Source organism: Stenella coeruleoalba, assembly GCF_951394435.1.
Source record: "Stenella coeruleoalba genome assembly, chromosome: 3".
NCBI lineage: Eukaryota > Metazoa > Chordata > Mammalia > Artiodactyla > Delphinidae > Stenella > Stenella coeruleoalba.
In genome coordinates this window covers 49,231,566-49,253,657 of record NC_137148.1, presented here as the reverse complement: position 1 = coordinate 49,253,657, position 22,092 = coordinate 49,231,566, and the positions used below count along the sequence as shown (strand labels likewise).

Sequence of the window (22,092 nt, the reverse complement as noted above, 5' to 3'; positions counted from 1 at the left end):
GTGGATTGCTGCTAAAAGAGATACCAGACACAGGTCCTCTCTGAGGAGAAGTACTTAGGGAAGCCCAAAGTCAAAGAGGGGAAACAAAAACAAGAACCCTAGGACAATTTGAAACCTCTGGCACCAAGAGCTAACATTAAACATTAAACACAGCCTAACTCCTAGCCAGATTAACATACCTGCTCACACTAGAAGATCATTTATCTCAGTCCCTATTACCCAACACAGTATGTCCAGCTTTCAACCAAAAATTAAAAGGCATCCTAAAAGGCAGATCAAGATCTGTGATCAAGCAAGAAATCAGAGATCTCGAGCAAGCATCAGAATGAGACTCATATATAACATAGATATTAGAATTCTCAGACAGGGAATTTTAAATAGCTACCATTAGTATGTCATGGGCTATAATGAAAAAGACAACATGCATGAAGAGATGGGTATTGTAAGCAGAGAGACAGAAATTCTAAGAAAAAATCAAAAGTAAATGCTAGAAGTCAAAAACACTGTAACAGGGCTTCCCTGGTGGCGCAGTGGTTGGAAGTCTGCCTGCCAATGCAGGGGACACGGGTTCGTGCCCTGGTCCGGGAGGATCCCACATGCCATGGGGTGGCTGGGCCCGTGGGCCATGGCCACTGAGCCTGCGTGTCCAGAGACTGTGCTCCGCAACGGGAGAGGCCACAGCGGTGAGAGGCCCGTGTACCGCAAAAACAAAACAAACAACTACATGAAGAAAGGATGCTTATTGGAGAAGAAATAAATGAAGGTAAAATCAAACCTTTGTGGCTTTTTAAAATTCTTAATTGATCTGAAAGGTAACTGTTTAAAGTAATAGTAACAATGTATTGGGTGATTACAGCACATAGATGAGTGAAATAAGCGACAGCAACATCATAAGGAGTGGGATGGGAGAAGTGGGAACACTGCTATAAGATACCTACTTTACACAGGAATACTGCTATTTGAAGGTGGACTTAGATTAGTAAAAATGTAAATTGTAAACCTAGGCAACCATTAACATTTTTTAAAAAGAGATATAATTGAAAGTACATTGGAAGAGGTACTAGGAACCCAAGGCTATAGGCCTCATTCAGGGCCCATTTCCTCACCTGTGAAATGGTAAGGTTAGAATAGATCCTCTCTGATTCCCTTCCTGCTCTGAAATTCTTTAACTAAAATCATTAAACTAAAACAAAAAAAAATAAAAAGTCTATCTTCTGCCTTTATATCTACAAGGAGGAGCCTTTTGAAAGGTATAAAAATAATCAATTCCCTAATCTATTACCGCAGTAAGTGTAAGTTTGGGTTTCCATAGTTCCATACTGTGAGGTGCCTTTAGCAGGCTTATCTAGTAAGTATAATAAAATATTGGATTTGCTCACCTGGTTCAGCACTTCTCAATGCATTGTGTGTGAGTAAAGAACACACAAGGCTGAAGGAAAGGCCATTTCACACTATTGATTTCACTGCCAGAGACAGCACAAGACATATGCCTTTCAATCCAAAAAAGAAAGAAACCGAGCTGTTCCTTGACTAAACAGAACTCATAATTAGTTTGTGATTACCTCCTAAACTGTCAATAGACTTTCCTTTCCTGGCTGGTGTCAATATGCTTCTGAGCTCAGAGTATACATTTATGAGCTACAACTTCGCTGTCAATCAAAAAGTTTTGCTCTTCTAGATTATTGCTTAAGTTGCAATGTTCATTAAAAAGGAAAGAAAAAGAAGTCACTTTAGGGCCAGCCCAGAGAGCACTGTGGAAATGACCTGCCTCTTCTGAAATGAGATACTGATCTTGCCTCAGGCTAAAGCTATTGAGAAAACAAACAGCTCACTGGCAGATCTACTCACAGCTCATCTCCAGACTTAACCTGCTTTAACCCCTTTCAGTAAAAAACCCCAACAAGCAGACTTCTAGTCACAAGGCTAATTTCCAGCTTTAAAACATCATCCTAGTGGCAGACAGATATAAATGCTTTAAGCCTCACTGGACTCATAACCTGTTCTAGCAGTTACTTGCATTCTATTTTTGCCCTACAGGGAAATTAAAGTGGCATGAAAATCAATGTTTCACCTTGAAGGAAAAAAGGGCTAGATGACCAGACATCAATACATTTCTTCTTGGATTAGACGGTTCTTCAAAGCACACTTGGCTAAATAACTTTCAACAGGCCCAAATGAGTTGGATGCAGGCATTAACTGGAACAAGGAACAAATCTTGCTTGTTAAAGATCTTTGGCTAACTGGCGACGCTCTACTTGTTACAGTAAGAAAGGATTCAAGAGAAAATGTAGTCAATGACTCTCAGTTCTGAATTTTATCCAAGTGCTTCAGACCATAAGAGTCTCCTAGGCCAGGAGTTCAACTGGCCAGAAGCAAAATCAGAGAAATTCAGACCAATAGCTACAGCTCTTTTCCAGGGTATTAGGGTATTCACCTCAAGGGCTCAAAAGCTCAACTTCAGAAAACTGCACGGGGCTGTCATGGGACATGAGGTTCTGCATACTAACCTGGATGTGTTTGGGACAAAATGGTTTCTTCTTAAGAGGAAAAAGGTAACTTTGAACTGCCGTTTCCGATGTCACAGTCCTATGGAAGTACCAAGATCAGAGATTCACATTTAAGGAATGATTACTTTCTTTTCTCTCCCCATTTTGCCAGCTGATCCTAAACCACACTAAAAGAAAATGTTCTAAAGTGTGGCATGTATTCTGCCTTTTAAGTTCAGACCAAAAATGATAACGTATTTGTGAAGTGTTAAAAAAAAAAAACTATTTGTTGCATATTTGCCTCTTTGCCAACCGTTTACAAATCCAAAAACAACAAAGAGAAAGGCAGTTGTTTGCCTTCATTTCTTCATTTTTAGGTGGCATGTGAGTCCAGGTTACATAGGTGTTCACAAAGATCTACATATTTTTTAAAAACACAAGGGGGCAGGGGAGATAGAGAGAGGGAAAGAGACAGAGAGGACTCTTGCCTGAGGTGTGCCATAACAATAATGGAGTTTATGAGATTTAGGACAGTTGATGAAATGCGCACCAGGATCAATCTACCTTTCCATAGCTTGGTCATTGACTTATCTAGGTTAAAATAAAATTGCTGAACTTGCTGTAAATGAAAAGGCAAGCTAGTAGAGGTTAAGAGTTCTATGGCCAAAACAACAAAACAAACAAAAATACCACTGGAAATTTCTAGTACTGTAAGGTCTTTGAAAAATTATAGAGAGGTCTGGTGAGCACCACCTTATCCACTGTAGCATCATCAACAGAGAGACAACCTGACATTCTGTGCATCCTGTGACACCATGCAAGTATATTACCGATGGAGTCTTGTTGCCAAAAATGTTAACCTGAATCCAGTTACAAGGAAACAATTAGAACACTGCTGAGTAATGGAGATTCTACAAGACAGCTACCTTGGATTCTTCAAAAAAGCGCCAATGACATGAGAAAAGGACTATTCTAGAGTTAAAAACTAAACCACCAAATGCGATATATAAATGTTCAGTAGATTCCAGACCATAAAACAAAACGGGCATGATATAAAATACATCTTTGAGGGCATTTGGAAAATTGGAATACAAACTATTAGATATTATTGCATTAATTTTCGTCAGTATATAGTGGTATATTAGTGGATATGTAGAGAAATGGCAGTCTTAGAGGCATGGAAAGAGTAAATGTGGCAAAATGGAACGATTTGGTGATGAAGGGTACACTGGTGTTCGTTATACTGTTTTTTTTTTTGAATTTTTGAATTTTATTTTATTTTTTAATACAGCAGCTACTTATTAGTCATCCATTTTATACACATCAGTGTATACATGTCAATACCAATCGCCCAATTCAGCACACCACCCTCCCCCCCACCAATGCTTTCTCCCCTTGGTGTCCATACGTTTGTTCTCTATTCCTGTGTCTCAATTTCTGCCTGGCAAACCTGTTCATCTGTACCATTTTTCTAGGTTCCACATATATGCGTTAATATACGATATTTGTTTTTCTCACTCTGACTAACTTCACTCTGTGTGACAGTCTCTAGAAGCATCCACATTTCTACAAATGACTCAATTTCGTTCCTTTTTATGGCTGAGTAATATGCCATTCTATATGTGTACCACAACTTCTTTATCCATTCGTCTGTCAATGGGCATTTAGGTTGTTTCCATAACCTGGCTATTGTAAATAGTGCTGCAATGAACACTGGGGTGCATGTGTCTTTTTGAATTGTGGTTTTCTCTGGGTATATGCCCAGTAGTGGGACTGCTTGGTCATATGGTAATTCTATTTTTAGTTTTTTAAGGAACTTCAATACTGTTCTCCATAGTGGCTGTATCAAATTACATTCCCACCAACAGCGCAAGAGGGTTCCCTTTTCTCCACACTCTATCCAGTATTTGTTGTTTGTAGATTTTCTGATGAAGCCCATTCTAACTGGTGTGGGGTGAAATCTCATTGTAGTTTCGCTTTGCATTTCTCTAATAATTAGCAATATTGAGCAGCTTTTCATGTGCTTTTTGGCCATCTGTATGTCTTCTTTGGAGAAATGTCTATTTAGGTCTCTGCCAATTTTTGGACTGGGTTGTTTGTTTTTTTAATATTGAGCTGCATGAGCTGTTTATATATTTTGGAGATTAATCCTTTGTCCGTTGATTTGTTTGCAAATATTTTCTCCCATTCTGAGGGTTGTCTTTTTGTCTTATGGTTTCCTTTGCTGTGCAAAAGCTTTTAAGTTTCATGAGGTCCCATTAGTTTACTTTGTTTTTATTTCCATTACTCTAGGAGGTGGATCAAAAAAGATCTTGCTGTGATTTATGTCAAAGAGTTTTCTTCCTATGTTTCCCTCTAAGAGTTTTATAGTGTCCGGTCTTACATTTAGGTCTACAATGCATTTTGAGTTTATTTTTGTGTATGGTGTTAGGGAGTGTTCTTTCATTCTTTTACATGTAGCTGTCCAGTTTTCCAGGCACCACTTATTGAAGAGACTGTCTTTTCTCCATTGTATATCCTTGCCTCCTTTGTCATAGATTAGTTGACCATAGGTGTGTGGGTTTATCTCTGGGCTTTTCATCCTGTTCCATTGATCTCTATTTCTGTTTTTGTGCCAGTACCATATTGTTTTGATTACTGTAGGTTTTTAGTATAGTCTGAAGTCAGGGAGTCTGATTCCTCCAGCTCCATTTTTTTCCCTCAAGATTGCGTTGCCTATTTGGGGTCTTCCATGTCTCCATACAAATTTTAAGATTTTTTATCCTAGTTCTGTAAAACATGCCATTGGTAATTTGATACAGATTGTAATGAATCTGTAGATTGCTTTGGGTAGTACAGTCATTTTCACAATACTGATTCTTCCAATCCAAGAACATGGTATATCTCTCCATCTGTTGGTATCATCTTTAATTTCTTTCATCAGTGTCTTACAGTTTTTGGCATACAGGTTTTTGTCTCCCTAGGTAGGTTTATTCCTAGGTATTTTACTCTTTTTGTTGCAATGGTAAACAGGTGTGTTTCCTTACTTTCTCTTTCAGATTTTTCATCATTAGTGTATAGGAATGCAAGAGACTTCTGTGCATTAATTTTGCATCCTACTATGTTACCAAATTCATTGATTAGCTCTAGTAGCTTTCTGGTGGCATCTTTAGGATCCTCTATGCATAGTATCATGTCATCTGCAAACAGTGACAGTTTTACTTCTTCTTTTCCAATTTGTGTTTCTTTTATTTCTTTTTCTTCTCTGATTGCTGTGGCTAGGACTTCCAAAACTATGTTGAATAATATTGGTGACAGTGGATGTCCTTGTTTTGTTCCTGATCTTAGAGGAAATGCTTTCAGTTTTTCACCATTGAGAATGATGTTTGCTGTGGGTTTGTCATATATTGCCTTTATTATGTTGAGGTAGGTTCCCTCTATGCCCACTTTCTGGAGATTTTTTTATCATAAATGGGTGTTGAATTTTGTCAAAAGCTTTTCCTGCATCTATTGAGATGATCATATGGTTTTTCTTCTTCAATTTGTTAATATGGTGTATCACACTGATTGATTTGCATATATTGAAGAATCCTTGCATCCCTGGGATAAATCCCACTTGATCATGGTGTATGATCCTTTTAATCTCTTGTTGGATTATGTTTGCTAGTATTTTGTTGAGGATTTTTGCATCTATATTCATCAATGATATTGGTCTGTAATTTTCTTTTTCTGTAGTATCTTTGTCTGGTTTTGGTATCAGGGTGGTGGTGACCTCATAGAATGAGTTTGGGAGTGTTCATTCCTCTGCAAGTTTTTGGAAGAGTTTGAGCAGGATGGCTGTTAGCTCTCCTCTAAATGTTTGACAGAATTCACCTGTGAAGCCATCTGGTCCTGGACTTTTGTTTGTTGGGAGTTTTTTACTCACAGTTTCAATTTCAGTACTTGTGACTGGTCTGTTCATGTTTTCTACTTCTTTCTGGTTCAGTCTTGGAAGATTATACCTTTCTAAGAATTTGTCCATTTCTTCCAGTTTGTCCATTTTATTGGCATAGAGTTGCTTGTAGTAGTCTCTTAGGATGCTTTGTATTTCTGTGGTGTCTGTTGTAACTTCTCCTAATTAATTTCTGACTTTATTGATTTGAGTCCTCTCCCTCTTTTTCTTGATGAGTCTGGCTAATGGTTTTTCAATTTTGTTTATCTTCTCAAAGAACCAGCTTTTAGTTTTATTGATCTCTGCTATTGTTTCCTTTGTTTCTATTTCATTTATTTCTGCTCTGATCTTCATGATTTCTTTCGTCCTGCTAACTCTGGGTTTTGTTTGTTCTTCTTTCTCTAGTTCCTTTAGGTGTAAAGTTAGATTGTTTGAGATTTTTCTTGTTTCTTGAGGTAGGCTTGTATAGCTATAAACTTCCCTCTTAGAACTGTTTTGCTGCATCCCATAGGTTTTGGATCGTCATGTCTCCATTGTCAATTGTTTCTAGGTATTTTTTGATTTCCTCTTTGATTTCTTCAGTGATCTCTTGGTTACTTAGTAACATATTGTTTAGCCTCCATGTGTTTGTGTTTTATACGTTTTTTCCCTGTAATGGATTTCTAATCTCATAGCATTGTGCTCAGAAAAGATGTTTCATATGATTTCAATTTTCTTAAATTTACTGAGGCTTGATTTGTGACCCAAGATGTGATCTATCCTGGAGAATGTTCCGTGCACACTTGAAAAGAAAGTGTAATCTGCCGTTTTTGGATGGAATGTCATAAATATCAATTAAATCTATCTGGTCTATTGTGTCATTTAAAGCTTGTGTTTCCTTATTTTTTGTTTGGATGATCTGTACATTAGTGAAAGTGAGGTGTTAAACTCTCCCCCACTATTATTGTGTTACTGTCGATTTCCTCTTTTATAGCTATTAGCAGTTGCCTTATATATTGAGGTGCTCCTATATTGGGTGATATGTATTTATAATTGTTATATCTTCTTCTTGGATTGATCCCTTGATCATTATGTAGTGTCCTTCCTTGTCTCCTGTAACATTCTTTATTTTAAAGTCTATTTTATCTGATATGAGTATGGCTACTCCAGCTTTCTTTTGATTTCCATTTGCATGGAATATCTTTTTCCATCCCCTCACTTTCAGTCTGTATGTGTCCCTAGGTCTGAAGTGGGTATCTTGTAGACAGCACAAATATAGGTCTTGTTTTTTTTATCCATTCAGCAAGCCTGTGTCTTTTGCTTGGAGCATTTAATCCATTCATGTTCAAGGTAATTATTGATATGTATGTTCCTATTACCATATTCTTAATTTTTTTGCGCTTGTTTTTGTAGGTCCTTTTCTTCTCTTGTGTTTCCCACTTAGAGAAGTTCCTTTAGCATTTGTTGTAGAGCTGGTTTGGTGGTGCTGAATTCTCTTAGCTTTTGCTTGTCCGTAAAGCTTTTGATTTCTCCATTGAATCTGAATGAGATCCTTGCTGGGTAATCTTGGTTGTAGGTTCTTCCCTTTCATCACTTTAAGTATATCATGCCACTCCCGTCTGGCTTGTAGAGTTTCTGCTGAGAAATCAGCTGTTAACCTTATGGGAGTTCCCTTGCATGCTATTTGTCGTTTTTCCCTTGCTGCTTTCAATAATTTTTCTTTGTCTTTAATTTTTGCCACTTTGATTACTATGTGTCTCGGTGTGTTTTTCCTTGGGTTTATCCTGTATGGGACTCTCTGTGCTCCTGGGACTTGCGTGGCTATTTCCTTTCCCACGTTAGGGAAGTTTTTGACTATAATCTCTTCAAATATTTTCTCTGGTCCTCTCTCTCTCTCTTCTCCTTCTGGGACCCCTATAATGCGAATGTTGTGGTGTTTCATGTTGTCCCAGAGGTCTCTTAGGCTGTCTTCAATTCTTTTCATTCTTTTTTCTTTATTCTGTTCCACGGCAGTGAATTCCACCATTCTGTCTTCCAGGTCACTTATCCGTTCTTCTGCCTCAGTTATTTTGCTATTGATTCCTTCTAGTGTAGTTTTCATTTCAGTTATTGTATTGTTCATCTGTGTTCTTTAATTCTTCTAGATCTTGGTTAAACATTTCTTGCATCTTCTCGATCTTTGCCTCCATTCTTTTTCTGAGGTCCTGGATCATCTTCACTATCATTATTCTGAATTCTTTTTCTGGAAGGTTGCCTATCTCCACTTCATTTAGTTGTTTTTCCTGGGGTTTTATTTTGTTCCTTCATCTGGTACATAGCCCTCTGGCCTTTTCATCTTGTCTAACTCTCTGTGAATGTGGTTTTTGTTCCACAGGCTGCAGGACTGTAGTTCTTCTTGCTTCTGCTGTCTGCCTCTGGTAGATGAGGCTATCTAAGAGGCTTGTGCAAGTTTCCTGATGGGAGGGACTGGTGGTGGGTAGAGCTGGCTGTTGTTCTGGTGGGCAGAGCTCAGTAAAACTTTAATCTGCTTGTCCGCTGATGAGTGGGGCTGGGTTCCCTCCCTGTTGGTTGTTTGGCCTGAGGCGACCCAACACTGGAGCCTTCCCCCGGCTCTTTGGTGGTGATAATGGCAGACTCTTGGAGGGCTCACACCAAGGAGTACTTCCCACAACTTCTGCTGTCAGTGTCCTTGTCCTCACTTTGAGACACAGCCACCCCCCCACCTTGGCAGGAGACCCTCCAACACTAGCAGGTAGGTCTGGTTCAGTCTCCTATGGGGTCGCTGCTCCTTCCCCTGGGTCCCGATGCACACACTACTTTGTGTGTGCCCTCCAAGAGTGGAGTCTCTGTTTCCCCCAGTCCTGTCGAAGTCCTATAATCAAATCCCGCTAGACTTCAAAGTCTGATTCTCTAGGAATCCCTCCTCCCGTTGCCAGACCCCCAGTTTGGGAAGTCTGACATAGGGCTCAGAACCTTCACACCAGTGGGTGGACCTCTGTGGTATAAGCATTCTCCAGTTTGTGAGTCACCCAGACAGCAGTTATGGGATTTGATTTTATTGTGATTACGCCCCTCCTACCGTCTCATTGTGGCTTCTCCTTTGTCTTTGGATGTGGGGTATCATTTTTGGTGAGTTCCAGTGTCTTCCTGTCGATGTCTGTTCAGCAGTTAGTTGTGATTCTGGTGTTCTCGCAAGAGGAAATGATAGCACGTCCTTATATAGTATTCTTTCAATGCCCCTATAGTTTAAACTTTTCTTCCCTGAAGTTGGAGGAAGGAGATACAATATTTTGTGACATGCATCTCTTGTCTTCCTTTCATCAGCTCTCCAACAACTTTTAAATTGCTACTCACTTGGGATTTATAAGGAACGTAGAAACAGAACAGAAGAATATTCCTCTCAGTAGGTGAGCCTTATGTTTTAATTAATGGAATTAGGAACTGGTTGAAAGGTACAGAATTCTAACATTTTCAAAATCTCACTGATGATTTTATGTCAGAGTAATTTCAAATAGCTCTGAGTCTGGGTACTTTTAAATAACCTTACCAAACTATGCCATTTGAGATCAATTTTTAAAGGGAGATAAAATTATACAGTGCCAACATCATTCTCTTTTGTGAAAGATCTCCTTCCCCTGCATGCCTGCTGCTCCTGAACACACACTTCCATTAGAACCACTATTTTCGTATATCATACTGGCAAGTGTGTTCCCACTGAATTGTAAAACTTCACAAGGTAAGTACCATGTTCTAACCCCAGAATTTAGCATAGAACTATGGCATAAAACAGGAACTCGACAAACATTAGTTGAATAAAGGAATAGATAAAATAAAGATATAAGGTGAAGATTTTTCAAGGGAAACTAAAAACATGAATATTTTAACATCTAATGATGTTGCTTCTGTAACATGACTGGTAGGGGAAAGAGGAAGGAGGGACCACATATAATAACAACTTTAAAATGTTAACTGTTCATCACATGGGCCTTTGTCAGAGGGTTAGGAGAAGTCTCTGGAGTATAAAATAAATAGAAAAGGAGCACATGTAGGGAATGCAAATGATCATAACCTTGTATTAGGAAGCACAGTTCAACCAGAGGGCTGGCTGAGTTGTTTGTCCAAAACTTAATACATTTGCTATAAGGCTGAATTAATAAACATAATTCTATAAATCAATAATTACATTTTATATCTTAATCGAGCACTTAAAAATTCAGTAATTTCTCTTTTTCTCTGAGCTATTTACAAAGCCTATTTTAAATTCTGAGCTTTAAAAAATGAACCAAACTTTTCCCCTGAAATGTTTTTTACTTTTTTTGCAAGGTGGCTATTTGAGTAACATTTGCTATAAAACTATAATGAAATCTGTCAGGAATTGGAAAGCTGAGTATTTTACCATAACTGAAAAATGGGAGCATGTATGTGTATTTCTGAAAACACTAATGGAAATAGTGCCTCAAATGAAAATAATAATGGAAATAGTGCCTCAAATGAAAGAGAAATTATTCTTCTTAGGCCAGTCTTGAGGACTGAGTAGTAATGATAAAGAAATAACACTGGGGGAAGGAAGCAAGATGGCGGAATAGAAGGACATGAGATCACCCCTTCTTACAGAAACACCAAAAGTACATCTAACTGCTGAAAAACCACCAAGAAAAAAACGCTGAAACCTGCCAAAAAAGATACCCTACATCTGAAGACAAAGAAGCAGCTACAACAAGACAGTAGGAGGGGCAGAATTGCAATAAAATCAAATCCCATACACACCAGGAGGGGAACCCACAAATTGGAAACTAATTATATCACAGAAGTTCTCCCACAGGAGTGAAAGTTCTGAGCCCTATGTGGGGCTACCAAGCCTAGGGGTGTGGCAATAGAGGGAGGAGACCCCAGAGAGTCTGGGTATGAAGGCCAGTGGTTTGACTGCAGGAATTCCACAGGACTGGGGGAAACAGAAACTCCTTTCTTGGAGGGTACACACAGGGTCTGGGCGCACCAGAACCCAGGGATAAAAAGCGGTGACCTCGTAAGTGACTGGGTCAGACTTACCTGTTAGTGTTGGAGGGTCCCCTGCGAAGGCGGGGGGGGGGAGGGGGCGGCTGTGGCTCACCGTGGGGACAGGGACACTGGCGGTAGCGGCTCTAGCAACTGCTCATTGGCGTGGGTCCTCTAGGATGCTGCCATCTTCTCACCAAGACCTGGCCCCACCCAACAGCCTGTAGGCACCAGTGCTGGGACGTCTCAGGCCAAACAACCAACAGGGCGGGAACACAGCCCCACCCATCAGCAGAGAGGCTGTTCAAAGTCTTCCTGAAAAAATAGCTGCCCCATAATAAACACACCCACAGACACTGTCCTGCCCACCAGTGGGATAAAACCCAGCTCCACCCATCAGTGGGTGGGTACCAGTCCCTCCCACCAGCAAACCTGCACAAGCCTCTTAGCCAGCCTCATCCACCAGCGGGCAAAGAGCAGAAGATAGAAAAACTACAAGCCTGCAAAACGGAAACCACAATCATAGAAAGTTACACAAAATGAGATGGCAGAGAAATATGGTGCATATGAAGGAACACGACAAAAACCCAGAAGAACTAAGTGAAGTGGAGACAGGCAATCTACCTGAAAAAGAATTCAGAGTAATGAGAGTAAAGATGATCCAAGATCTTGGAAAAAGAATGGAGGCACAGATTGAGAAGATACAAGAAATGTTTAACAAAGACCTAGAAGAACAAGAACAAACAAACAAAGATGAACAATACAATAACTGAAATGAAAAATATACTAGAAGAAATCAATAGCAAAATAACTGAGGCAGAAAAACGGATAAGTGACCTGGAAGACAGAATGGTGGAAATCACTGCTATGGAACAGAATAAAGAAAAAAGAATGAAAAAAATGAGGACAGTTTAAGAGATCTCTGGGACAATATGAAATGCACAAACATTCGCATTATAGGGGTCCCAGAAGGGAAAGAGAGAGAGAGAGAATGGGCCTGAGAAAGTATTTTAAGAGATAATAGCTGAAAACTTTCCTAACATGGGAAAGGAAACAGTCATCCAAGTCCAGGAAGTGCAGAGTCCCAGGCAGGATGAATGCAAGGAGGAACGTGCCAAGACACATAGTAATCAAATTGACAAAACTTAAAGACAAAGAAAAAATATTAAAAGCAACAAGGGAAGAGCAACAAATAACATACAAGAGAACCACATGAGGTTATCAGCTGATTTTTCAGCAGAAACTCTGCAGGCCAGAAGGAAGTGGCACAATATATTTAAAGTGATTAAAGGGAAGAACCTACAGCCAAGAATACTTTACCCAGCAAGGTTCTCATTCAGATTCGACCAAGAAATCAAAAGCTTTACAGACAAGCAAAAGCTAAGAGAATTCAGCACCACCAGACCAGCTTTTCAAAAAATGCTAAAGGAAGTCCTCTAGGTGGAAAAGGCCACAACTAGAAACAAGATAATTATGAATGGAAAAGCTCACCAGTAAACACAAACATATATAGTAAAGGTAAGAAATCATCTGTACACAAATATAAAATCAAAACCAGCAATTACGAGGAGAGCAAAAATGTAGGATATTGGAAACTCATTTGAAATTAAAAGACCAGCAACTTAAACCAATCTTGTTTATATATAGACTGCTACATCGAAACCTCCTATTATCCACAAAACAAAAACCTACAATAGATACACACACAAAAAAGAAAAAAGAATCCAAACACAACACTAAAGTTAGTCATCAAATCACAAGAGAAGAGAACAAAAGAGAAGAAAAAACACCTACAAAAACAAATCCAAAACAATTAACAAAATGGCAATAAGAACATCCATATCGATAATTACCTTAAATGTAAACAGATTACATGCTCCAACCAAAAGACACAGACAGGCTAAATGGATACAACAACAAGACCCATATATATGCTGTCTACAAGAGACCCACTTCAGACCAAGGGACACATACAGACTGAAAGTGAGAGGCTGGAAAAAAGGTATTCCATGCAAATGGAAATCAAAGATAGCTGGAGTAGTAATACTCATATGAAATAAAATAGACTTTAAAATAAAGACTGTTACAAGACACCAACAAGAACACTACATAATGATCAAGGGATCCATCCAAGAGGAAGATATAACAATTGTAACAATTGCACCCAACACACGAGCACCTCAATATATAAGGCAAATGCGAACAGCCATAACAGGAGAAATCAACAGTAACACAATAATAGTGGGGGACTTTAAGATCCTACTTACATCAATGCACAGATCATCCAGACAGAAAATCAATAAGGATACACAGGCGTTAAATGACATATTAGACCAGATGGACTTAATTGATACTTATAGAGCATTCCATCCAAAAGCAGCAGAATACACATTCTTCTCAAGTGTACATGGAACATTCTCCAGGACTGATCACATGCTGGGCCACAAATCAAGCCTCAGTAAATTTAAGAAAACTGAAATCATATTAAGCATCTTTTCCAACCCCAACACTGTGACATTAAAAATCAACTAACAGAAAAAAACTGTAAAAAACACCCACACATGGAGGCTAAACAATATGCTACTAAATAACCAATGGATCACTCATGAAATCAAAAAAGCACTTAGAGACAAATGAAAATGAAAGCACGACGATCCAAAACCTATGGGACCCAGCTAAGAGGGAAGTTTATAGCAATACAATCTTATCTCAGGAAACAAGAAAAATCTCAAATAAACAACCTAAGCTTACACCTAAAGCAACTAGAGAAAGAAGAATAAACAAAACCCAAAGTTAGTAGAAGGAAAGAAATCATAAATATCAGAGCAGAAATAAATGAAATGGAGACAAAAAAAAACAATAGAAAAGATCCACAAAACTAAAAGCTGGTTCTTTGAAAAGATAAACAAAATTGACAAACCTTTAGCCAGACTCATCAAGAGGGAGATGGCTCAAATCAATAAAATTAGAAACGAAAAGGTGAAGTCACAATGGACACCACAGAATAAGAGACTACTACATGCAACTATATGCCAATAAAATGGACAACCTAGAAGAAATGGACAAATTCTTAGAAAGCTGCAATATCTCAAGACTGAACCAAGAAGACATAGAAAATATGAACAGACCAATCACAAGTACTGAAATTGAAACTGTGATTTAAAAACTCCCAACAAACAAAAGCCGAGGACCAGATGGCTTCACAGACGCATTCTATCAAATATTTAGAGAAGAGTTAACACGTATCCTTCAGAAACTGTTCCAGAAAATTGCAGAAGGAACACCCTCAAACTCATTCCATGAGGCCACCATCATGCTGATAACAAAACCAAAGATACCATAAAAAAAGAAAATTACAGGCCAATATCACTGATGAATATAGATGCAAAATCCTCAACAAAATACTAGCAATATGAATCCAACAGTACATTAAAAGGATCATACACTATGATCAAGTGGGATTTATCCCAGGGATGCAAGGATTTTTCAATATCTGCAAATCAATCAGTGCAATACACCACATCAAAAAATTAAAGAATAAAAAACATGATCATCTCAATAGATGCAGAAAAAGCTTTTGACAAAATTCAGCACCCATTTATGGTAAAAAACTGAAAGCATTTCCTCTAATATCAGGAACAAGAGAAGGATGTTGACTCTCACCACTATTATTCAACATAGTTTTGGAAGTCCTAGCCATGGCAATCAGAGAAGAAAAAGAAATAAAGGAAATCCAAATTGGAAAAGAAGTAGTAAAACTCACTGTTTGCAGATGACATGATACTATACATAGAAAAATCCTAAAGATGCTACCAGAAAACTACTAGAGCTCATCAATGAATTCAGTAAAGTTGCAGGACACAAAATTAATACACAGAAATCTGTTGCATTTCTATACAGTAACAAAAAAAGATCAGAAAGAGAAATTAAAGAAACAATTCCATTTACCATCGCATCAAAAAAATAAAATATCTAGGAATAGGGCTTCCCTGGTGGCGCAGTGGTTGAGAGTCCGCCTGCTGATGCAGGGGACACGGGTTCATGCCCCGGTCCGGGAAGATCCCACATGCCGCGGAGCAGCTGCGCCCGTGAGCTATGGCCACTGAGCCTGTGCGTCCGGAGCCTGTTGCTCCGCAACGGGAGAGGCCACAACAGTGAGAGGCCCGTGTACCGCAAAAAAAAAAAAAAAAAAAAAAAAAAATCTAGGAATAAACTTACCTAAGGAGGCAAAAGATCTGTACTCTGAAAACTTTAAGACCCTGGTGAAAGAAATAAAAAATGACAAAAACTGATGGAAAGATATACCATGTTCTTGGACTGGAAGAATCAATATTGTCAAAATGAGTATACTACACAGGCAATCTACAGCTTCAATGAAATTCCTATCAAATTACCAATGGAGGGCTTCCCTGGTGGCACAGTGGTTGAGAATCTGCCTGCTAATGCAGGGGACACAGGTTCGAGCCCTGGTCTGGGAGGATCCCACATGCCACGGAGCAACTAGGCCCGTGAGCCACAACTACTGAGCCTGCGCGTCTGGAGCTTGTGCTCCGCAACAAGAGAGGCCACGGCAGTGAGAGGCCCACGCACCGCGATGAAGAGTGGCCCCCGCTTGCCACAACTAGAGAAAGCCCTCGCACAGAAACGAAGACCCAACACAGCAAAAATAAATCAATTAATTAATAAACTCCTATCCCCAACATCTTCTTTTTAAAAAAAAAAATTACCAATGGAATTTTTCACACAACTAGAACAAAACAATATTAAAATTTGTATGGAGACACAGAAGACCTCAAATGGCTAAAGCAATCTTGAAAAAGAAAAACAGATCTGGAAGAATCAGGCTCCCTGACTTCACACTATACTACAAAGCTACAGTCAACAAAACAATATGATACTGGTACAAAAATAGAAATATAGATCAATGGAACAGGATAGAAAGCCCAGAAATAAACCCACGCACCTATGGTCAATTAGTCTACAACAAAGGAGGCAAGACTATACGATGGAGAAAAGACAGTCTCTTCAATAAATGGAGCTGGGAAAACTGAACAGCTACATGCAAAAAATAAAATTAGAACAATCTTTAACACCATACACAAAAATAAACTCAAAATGGACTAAAGACCTAAATGTAAGGCCGGACACTATAAAACGCTTAGAGGAAAACATAGGCAGAACACCCTTTGACATAAATCACAGCAAGATCCATTTTGACCCACCTCCTAGAGTAATGAAAACAAAAACAAATGAGACCTAATTAAACTTAAAAGCTTTTGCACAGCAAAGGAAACCATAAACAAGACGAAAAGACAATCCTCAGAATGGGAGAAAATATTTGCAAATGAATCAACTGACAAGGGATTAATCTCCAAAATGTACAAACAACTCATGCAGGTCAATATCAAAAAGACAAACAACACAATCAAAAAGTGGGCACAAGACCTAAATAGACTCTTCTCCAAAGAAGACATACAGGTGGCCAACAGGCACATGAAAAGATGCTCAACTTCACCATTAAAGAAATGCAAATCAAAACTATGATGAGGTATTACCTCACACTGGTCAGAATGGCCATCATCAAAAAATCTACACACAATGAATGCTGGAGAGGGTGTGGAGAAAGGGGAACCCTCCTACACTGTTGGTGGGAATGTAAATTGATACAGCCACTAGGGAGAACAGTATGGAGGTGCCTTAAGAAACTAAAAATAGAGCTATCATATGATCCAGCAATCCCACTACTGGGCAAATATCCTGAGAAAAACATGGTTTGAAAGGATACATGCATCCCAATGTTCATTGCAGCACTATTTACATGGAAGCAACTTAAATGTCCATCAACAGATGAATGGATAAAGAAGATGTGGTACATAAATACAATGGAATATTACTCAGCCATTAAAAAGAATGAAATAATGCCACTTGCAGCAACATGGATGGATGTGGAGACTATCAGGTGATAGTCTCCAGTGAAGTAAGTCAGACAAAGACAAATATAATATGGTATTACTTATATGCGGAATCTTAAAAAAAATGATACAAATGAACTCATTTACAAAACAGAAACAGATTCACAGACTTATAGAACCAACTTATGGTTACCGGGGGTAAGCGTGGAGGGGAAGGGACAGATTGGGAGTTTGGGATTGACATGTACACACTGCTGGAAACAGTTGGAACAGATATTGGAAACAGATAACCAACAAGGACCTTACTGTATAGCACAGGGAACTCTGCTCAATACTCTGTAATAACCTAAATGGGAAAAGAATATGAAAAAGAATAGATACACATATATGTATAACTGAATCACTTTGCTGTACACCTGAAGCTACCACAACATTGTTAATCAACTCTACTCCAATATAAAATAAAAATTTTAAAAAAATGAAATATCATATTAAAGAAGCTTCTGGTCTTTAAATGAAAAGAGAAACTGAAAGGGTAACTAGGATTTGCTACTTGAAGCACTGCCACCTGCTAGGACATAGTTAACACCAGAGTATGAAAGAAAACTTTCCTTTAAAATTCACTGGGCAATTTTTATGAACTCATTTTTTGTAAGGCAGGAAAAATAATCAGGCAAGCAAAGGTGAGGTATCTTTGGAAAATTTAATTTGGACCATATTTTCTTTCTTTTGCTTAAAACATCAAATATTTCCATACACTTTGGGTTCCACAACTTACAAAGGGGCAGTGGGTTTCCTGCAGTTACATACTGTACCCAACTTTCTATAGAAAGATCAGACATTTTCCAACCTTGCTTTTGAGTATTTTCTTAAAAATGCTTTAAAGGTTCCTTACAGTCAATGGCAAGTAAAACAAAGTAAGGCTTTATTTTCTCCTTTTTCCCCATTTTTGGTACTGCATGTTGGAGGAATAAGGAAGGAAGACTTGTCACATCAGTGTCGGTACCCTGGGGATCACTGCTGAGTCCTCCACGTGTATCCATATCATCGAGGCCCTGATGTACCCCTGCACAGAGGAACCTGAGATGGGTAAGTGCTGAACAGCCTGTCACAGCCATTTCGCAGCACAGGGGGTCTGTGGCTGCTGGTTTCTGTCAGTGTTCACAGGGCTCCTGGACTCCAGGGGTAACAAAGGAACTAGGATCAAATCACGACCAGAGGTCTCCCACCTGGCACTGCAGTACCACAGGTTCACATCTGTGGGCCTTACAATGTGCATTTAAAGACTAAATGTAATTACTGAAAATAACACAAGAAAAAAAACCCATTACTAATTCCCATATCAAATTACTAGAATGAAAATAAAAGCATTTGTCTGATAAAACATGTTTTCTATGTCAGATGAAAGCAACTCCCTTGCAAGATAATCTCAGTAATGTATATTTGTCACTATTCATATACTTTTGCCTGGTATACAAATTTCTGTAATTGCATCATCTGAACAGGTTTGTCATTTTTCAAACTTGTAGTCTCATTAACTTAAAAAAGGGATAGATAAGGCAGCCAAATTTAACTAATTTTGGTTGCAGAAAAACATCTCAGACATTAGCCTTCTTCTTCTCAAGTGTTAAGAGCATATGATTAAAAGGTAACAGTTTCTTCTCTTAACAGGAAGCTAAGCAGCTATTGTTGTCAAATCTATCTTTAGTAAACACAGGGCCCTCATAAATATAAAATTAAATTCTTTTGAGGAATAGGTTTGTGATTTTAGGTATGCAGGATTTACATGTATTCGCTGAATTTTGTAGTAAACAAACATGTGGTCTTCCCATCTTTCTTTCAATACACAAGGGATTTCTCCATCGTCTCAGCAGGCTCTCACACACAGATGGCAGGCTGGTCATCTCAGCCACATGTCACGTGCTCTCAGAAGCCCTGCAAAAACTCCTGTAGCTGGGTGACGATCTCGGTGTCCACTGTTTCCATGAGGGACTGGAAGCCTTGCTCTCCCAGCAGCTCCTGCTGGGCCTTGAGCTTCTCGTAGATGAACTGCTGCAGTGACACGGTATGCACAGGGTCCTTCAGGGCCAGCTGCAGGACAGAGAGGAGCCACACTGTGTCAGAGAGGCAAAACAAGTTCCTCTTACATGTGAGTGACTCAATTCTTTGTAATGTCTTTCACAGCAACAAAATTGCTTCTGCCTCCCTTCTTGCAAGGGATTCTAAAGGAGCCTCATTGTGGAAAAGTTTGTCAAAGAAAATTTCACTCAATTAGTCTAACCTCAGCTCCCTAGGGCCTCTAAGCATAGTCATCTGATTAGCCCAATTTCTCAACAATTCATCCATGTAAAGAATCAAAACCTGGTGGAAAGTATCCTAAAAGGAACATAACATGCCAAAGAGCACTTAAACACAACTGTCCAGGGTTCCTCGTAGGAAGATCAGGTACTTTATTGTGGCAGCTTAGTGAGGCCCTCAGGACTGACAGAGGAAACACTGCCCTATCCTGGACTGCTATGCTACTTATATACATGTATATTCTTCTGGTTAAAAAAGAGAAAGAAAAATAATAAATAAAAATAGATTTTAACAACCCAAACACGTGCTCCTCCTCTTCCATTGGGATATTTGAAAAACAAAAGAAATATAATTAAATAAAAATAACCCATCCATCCACTTCCTAAAGATAACAATCACAACAGAGAACATTCTGACCTTTTCTGTGCCTGTGGCATGCACATACATACACATAAATATACAATTAGTTCTGTTCTTTGCACTTATACTATCACACAAAAAATTCTACTCTAACACAGTTTAAGAATTCTAAATCAACTTATGTCATAATTTTTTTGTTATAGGCATGTTGAAGTAATCATGCTCTAGATTAAATACAATTTTAACTATAATTTTGCTGAAAAATCTTTCACAAACACTGTTCCATGTTACAATCTATACAGCCTTTCCTATACATTTCAAATTATTTCTTGAGGATATCTACCACTATTTCAGAAGGATTACTAGATTACAGTGAATAGACAATTTTATGACTCCTGATATATATTATCAGGTTGTTTTTCCTACAGTTTGTACCAACTTAAAAGGTATAAGAGTTTTCAGCTTGTGACACTGTTACCACTGGTATTATCAGTATTTAAATTCCTTAAAATCTAAGAATTGAAAAATAACACAACTTTGCTTTCAGCTGTATATTGCTCTCATTATCAACATTGCTGAAAATGTGTAAGGCTTTAAGTAAAGTGCATGAGTTTCTGTGTGAGAAATTCTTCTCTTTCCTTTACTGAGACTCAATTCTATTCTACGTAGATGAAGTAGCTGAGTCAGATATGCAGTTTGAACAATGTAAGTAGATTTTATTTATTTTATTTTTTAACATCTTTACTGGAGTATAATTACTTTATAATGGTGTGTTAGTTTCTGCTTTATAACAAAGTGAATCAGCTATACGTATACATATATCCCCTAGATTTTAAAATAATGACCACAAATAGAAAATGTAACTGAGAGGTAGAGACATAGGAGGCATGAATGTGAAATTAAACCCCTTATGTGAACATTCCAGAGTTACAGGATAAATCCAAGGCAAGGGTAATTTCAATACTCATTCTCCTGGAAGATGGACAGGAGAAAGAACAGCAAGAAAAACTGCAGACACAAAGCTCTAAATTCACAAGCCTGAAGATATCATTCACAAAATGCACAGAAATTGAAGATGAACATTTAAAAATATCTACTCCCTTAAGCAACATGCAATAATGTTCAATATCATTTTAATTAGTAAGCAATAGACCTCTTACTAAAGAGGATGTGAACTTTGTTGAAATATCAGTCACTAAAACTACCTGCTACAATATGAGTGAAAAGAAGCTGAGCTTGAAGATGATGTTCAACAAGTCACTCCCAAAGCTTAAGAGTGTGGTTTAAATGCTGTTTCAATTTGCTCTAAGAAACTGTAAACAGTTAACTTATCACATCTCCACGCTTTAATTTCCAACAGACTAATAAAAAGGAAAAGTATCCCCATACTAAACCCCACCAGCTGTGGCATAACACGACATTGGTATATATTTTTTTAAAGTGTATTGATCAGTCATTAGAAGATTAAAAGTATTTCTGTTTTGTAAGAAGAGTTGTGGAGGGAAGAAGGAATTTAAAAAAACATACAGAATCTCCAATTACATACCTTACAAGATCTTAAAAACAAAACAAAACACACACTACTTTTAGTGAAAAAAACTACACGTTCACAAATAAATGTCTGTTTTGGCTTCTGGCAGACATTCCTTAATCATGGTTATTAATACTCTTGAAGAAATATATAAAACAGATTGACCACATGATTCCCTAGAGAAGAATTATCATTGCACATGCACTAAAAATCCAGGTATCATTTCTTTGAATGCAATAATGCCTATAGTCACTAGAATTAAGAGACCCTGAAGTCACTAACAACATTTTCAAAACTATTACTTTTATGCAAATAATGTCCACCTAACATAATGAACTTAATTATCTGATTTAATGTGAAAAAATACAGAATGCCTAGCATGTTTACTAGGTGGTATGTTCTTGAGAAAATAATTAGTTTTCTAACATAATAAGTAAATTATAAACAGGAAGATGTTGGACATTATATATAAACAAACATAAGAAGACTTTAAAAGATGGAGAGAAGAAGGCAGCACAGCACCCAAGGAACAACATGGTGTTGAGTGCCCTTTCTTCTTGCCTCATAAATTCCAGATTTGGGGCTGAAGAAGCCAGCAACCTGGAAACACCAATGAGCACA

At 38.2% G+C, this 22,092-nt stretch overlaps 1 protein-coding gene across 4 annotated transcripts in view; it reads right to left on the bottom strand.

Moving 5' to 3' along the window:
• IPO11 (importin 11) overlaps positions 1-22,092 on the bottom strand; it is a 434,194-nt gene that overhangs the window by 200,142 nt on the left and 211,960 nt on the right. The window contains exon 30 of one of the 4 annotated variants that reach the window (XM_079916152.1): positions 17,972-19,373. The exons of the other annotated variants lie outside the window; for them this stretch is intronic. Coding sequence (XP_079772278.1) covers positions 19,209-19,373 — 165 coding nt within the window. The 3' untranslated portion in view covers positions 17,972-19,208. Of the gene's footprint in view, positions 1-17,971; positions 19,374-22,092 lie in introns of those variants that run through there. 4 annotated transcript variants of the gene reach the window in all.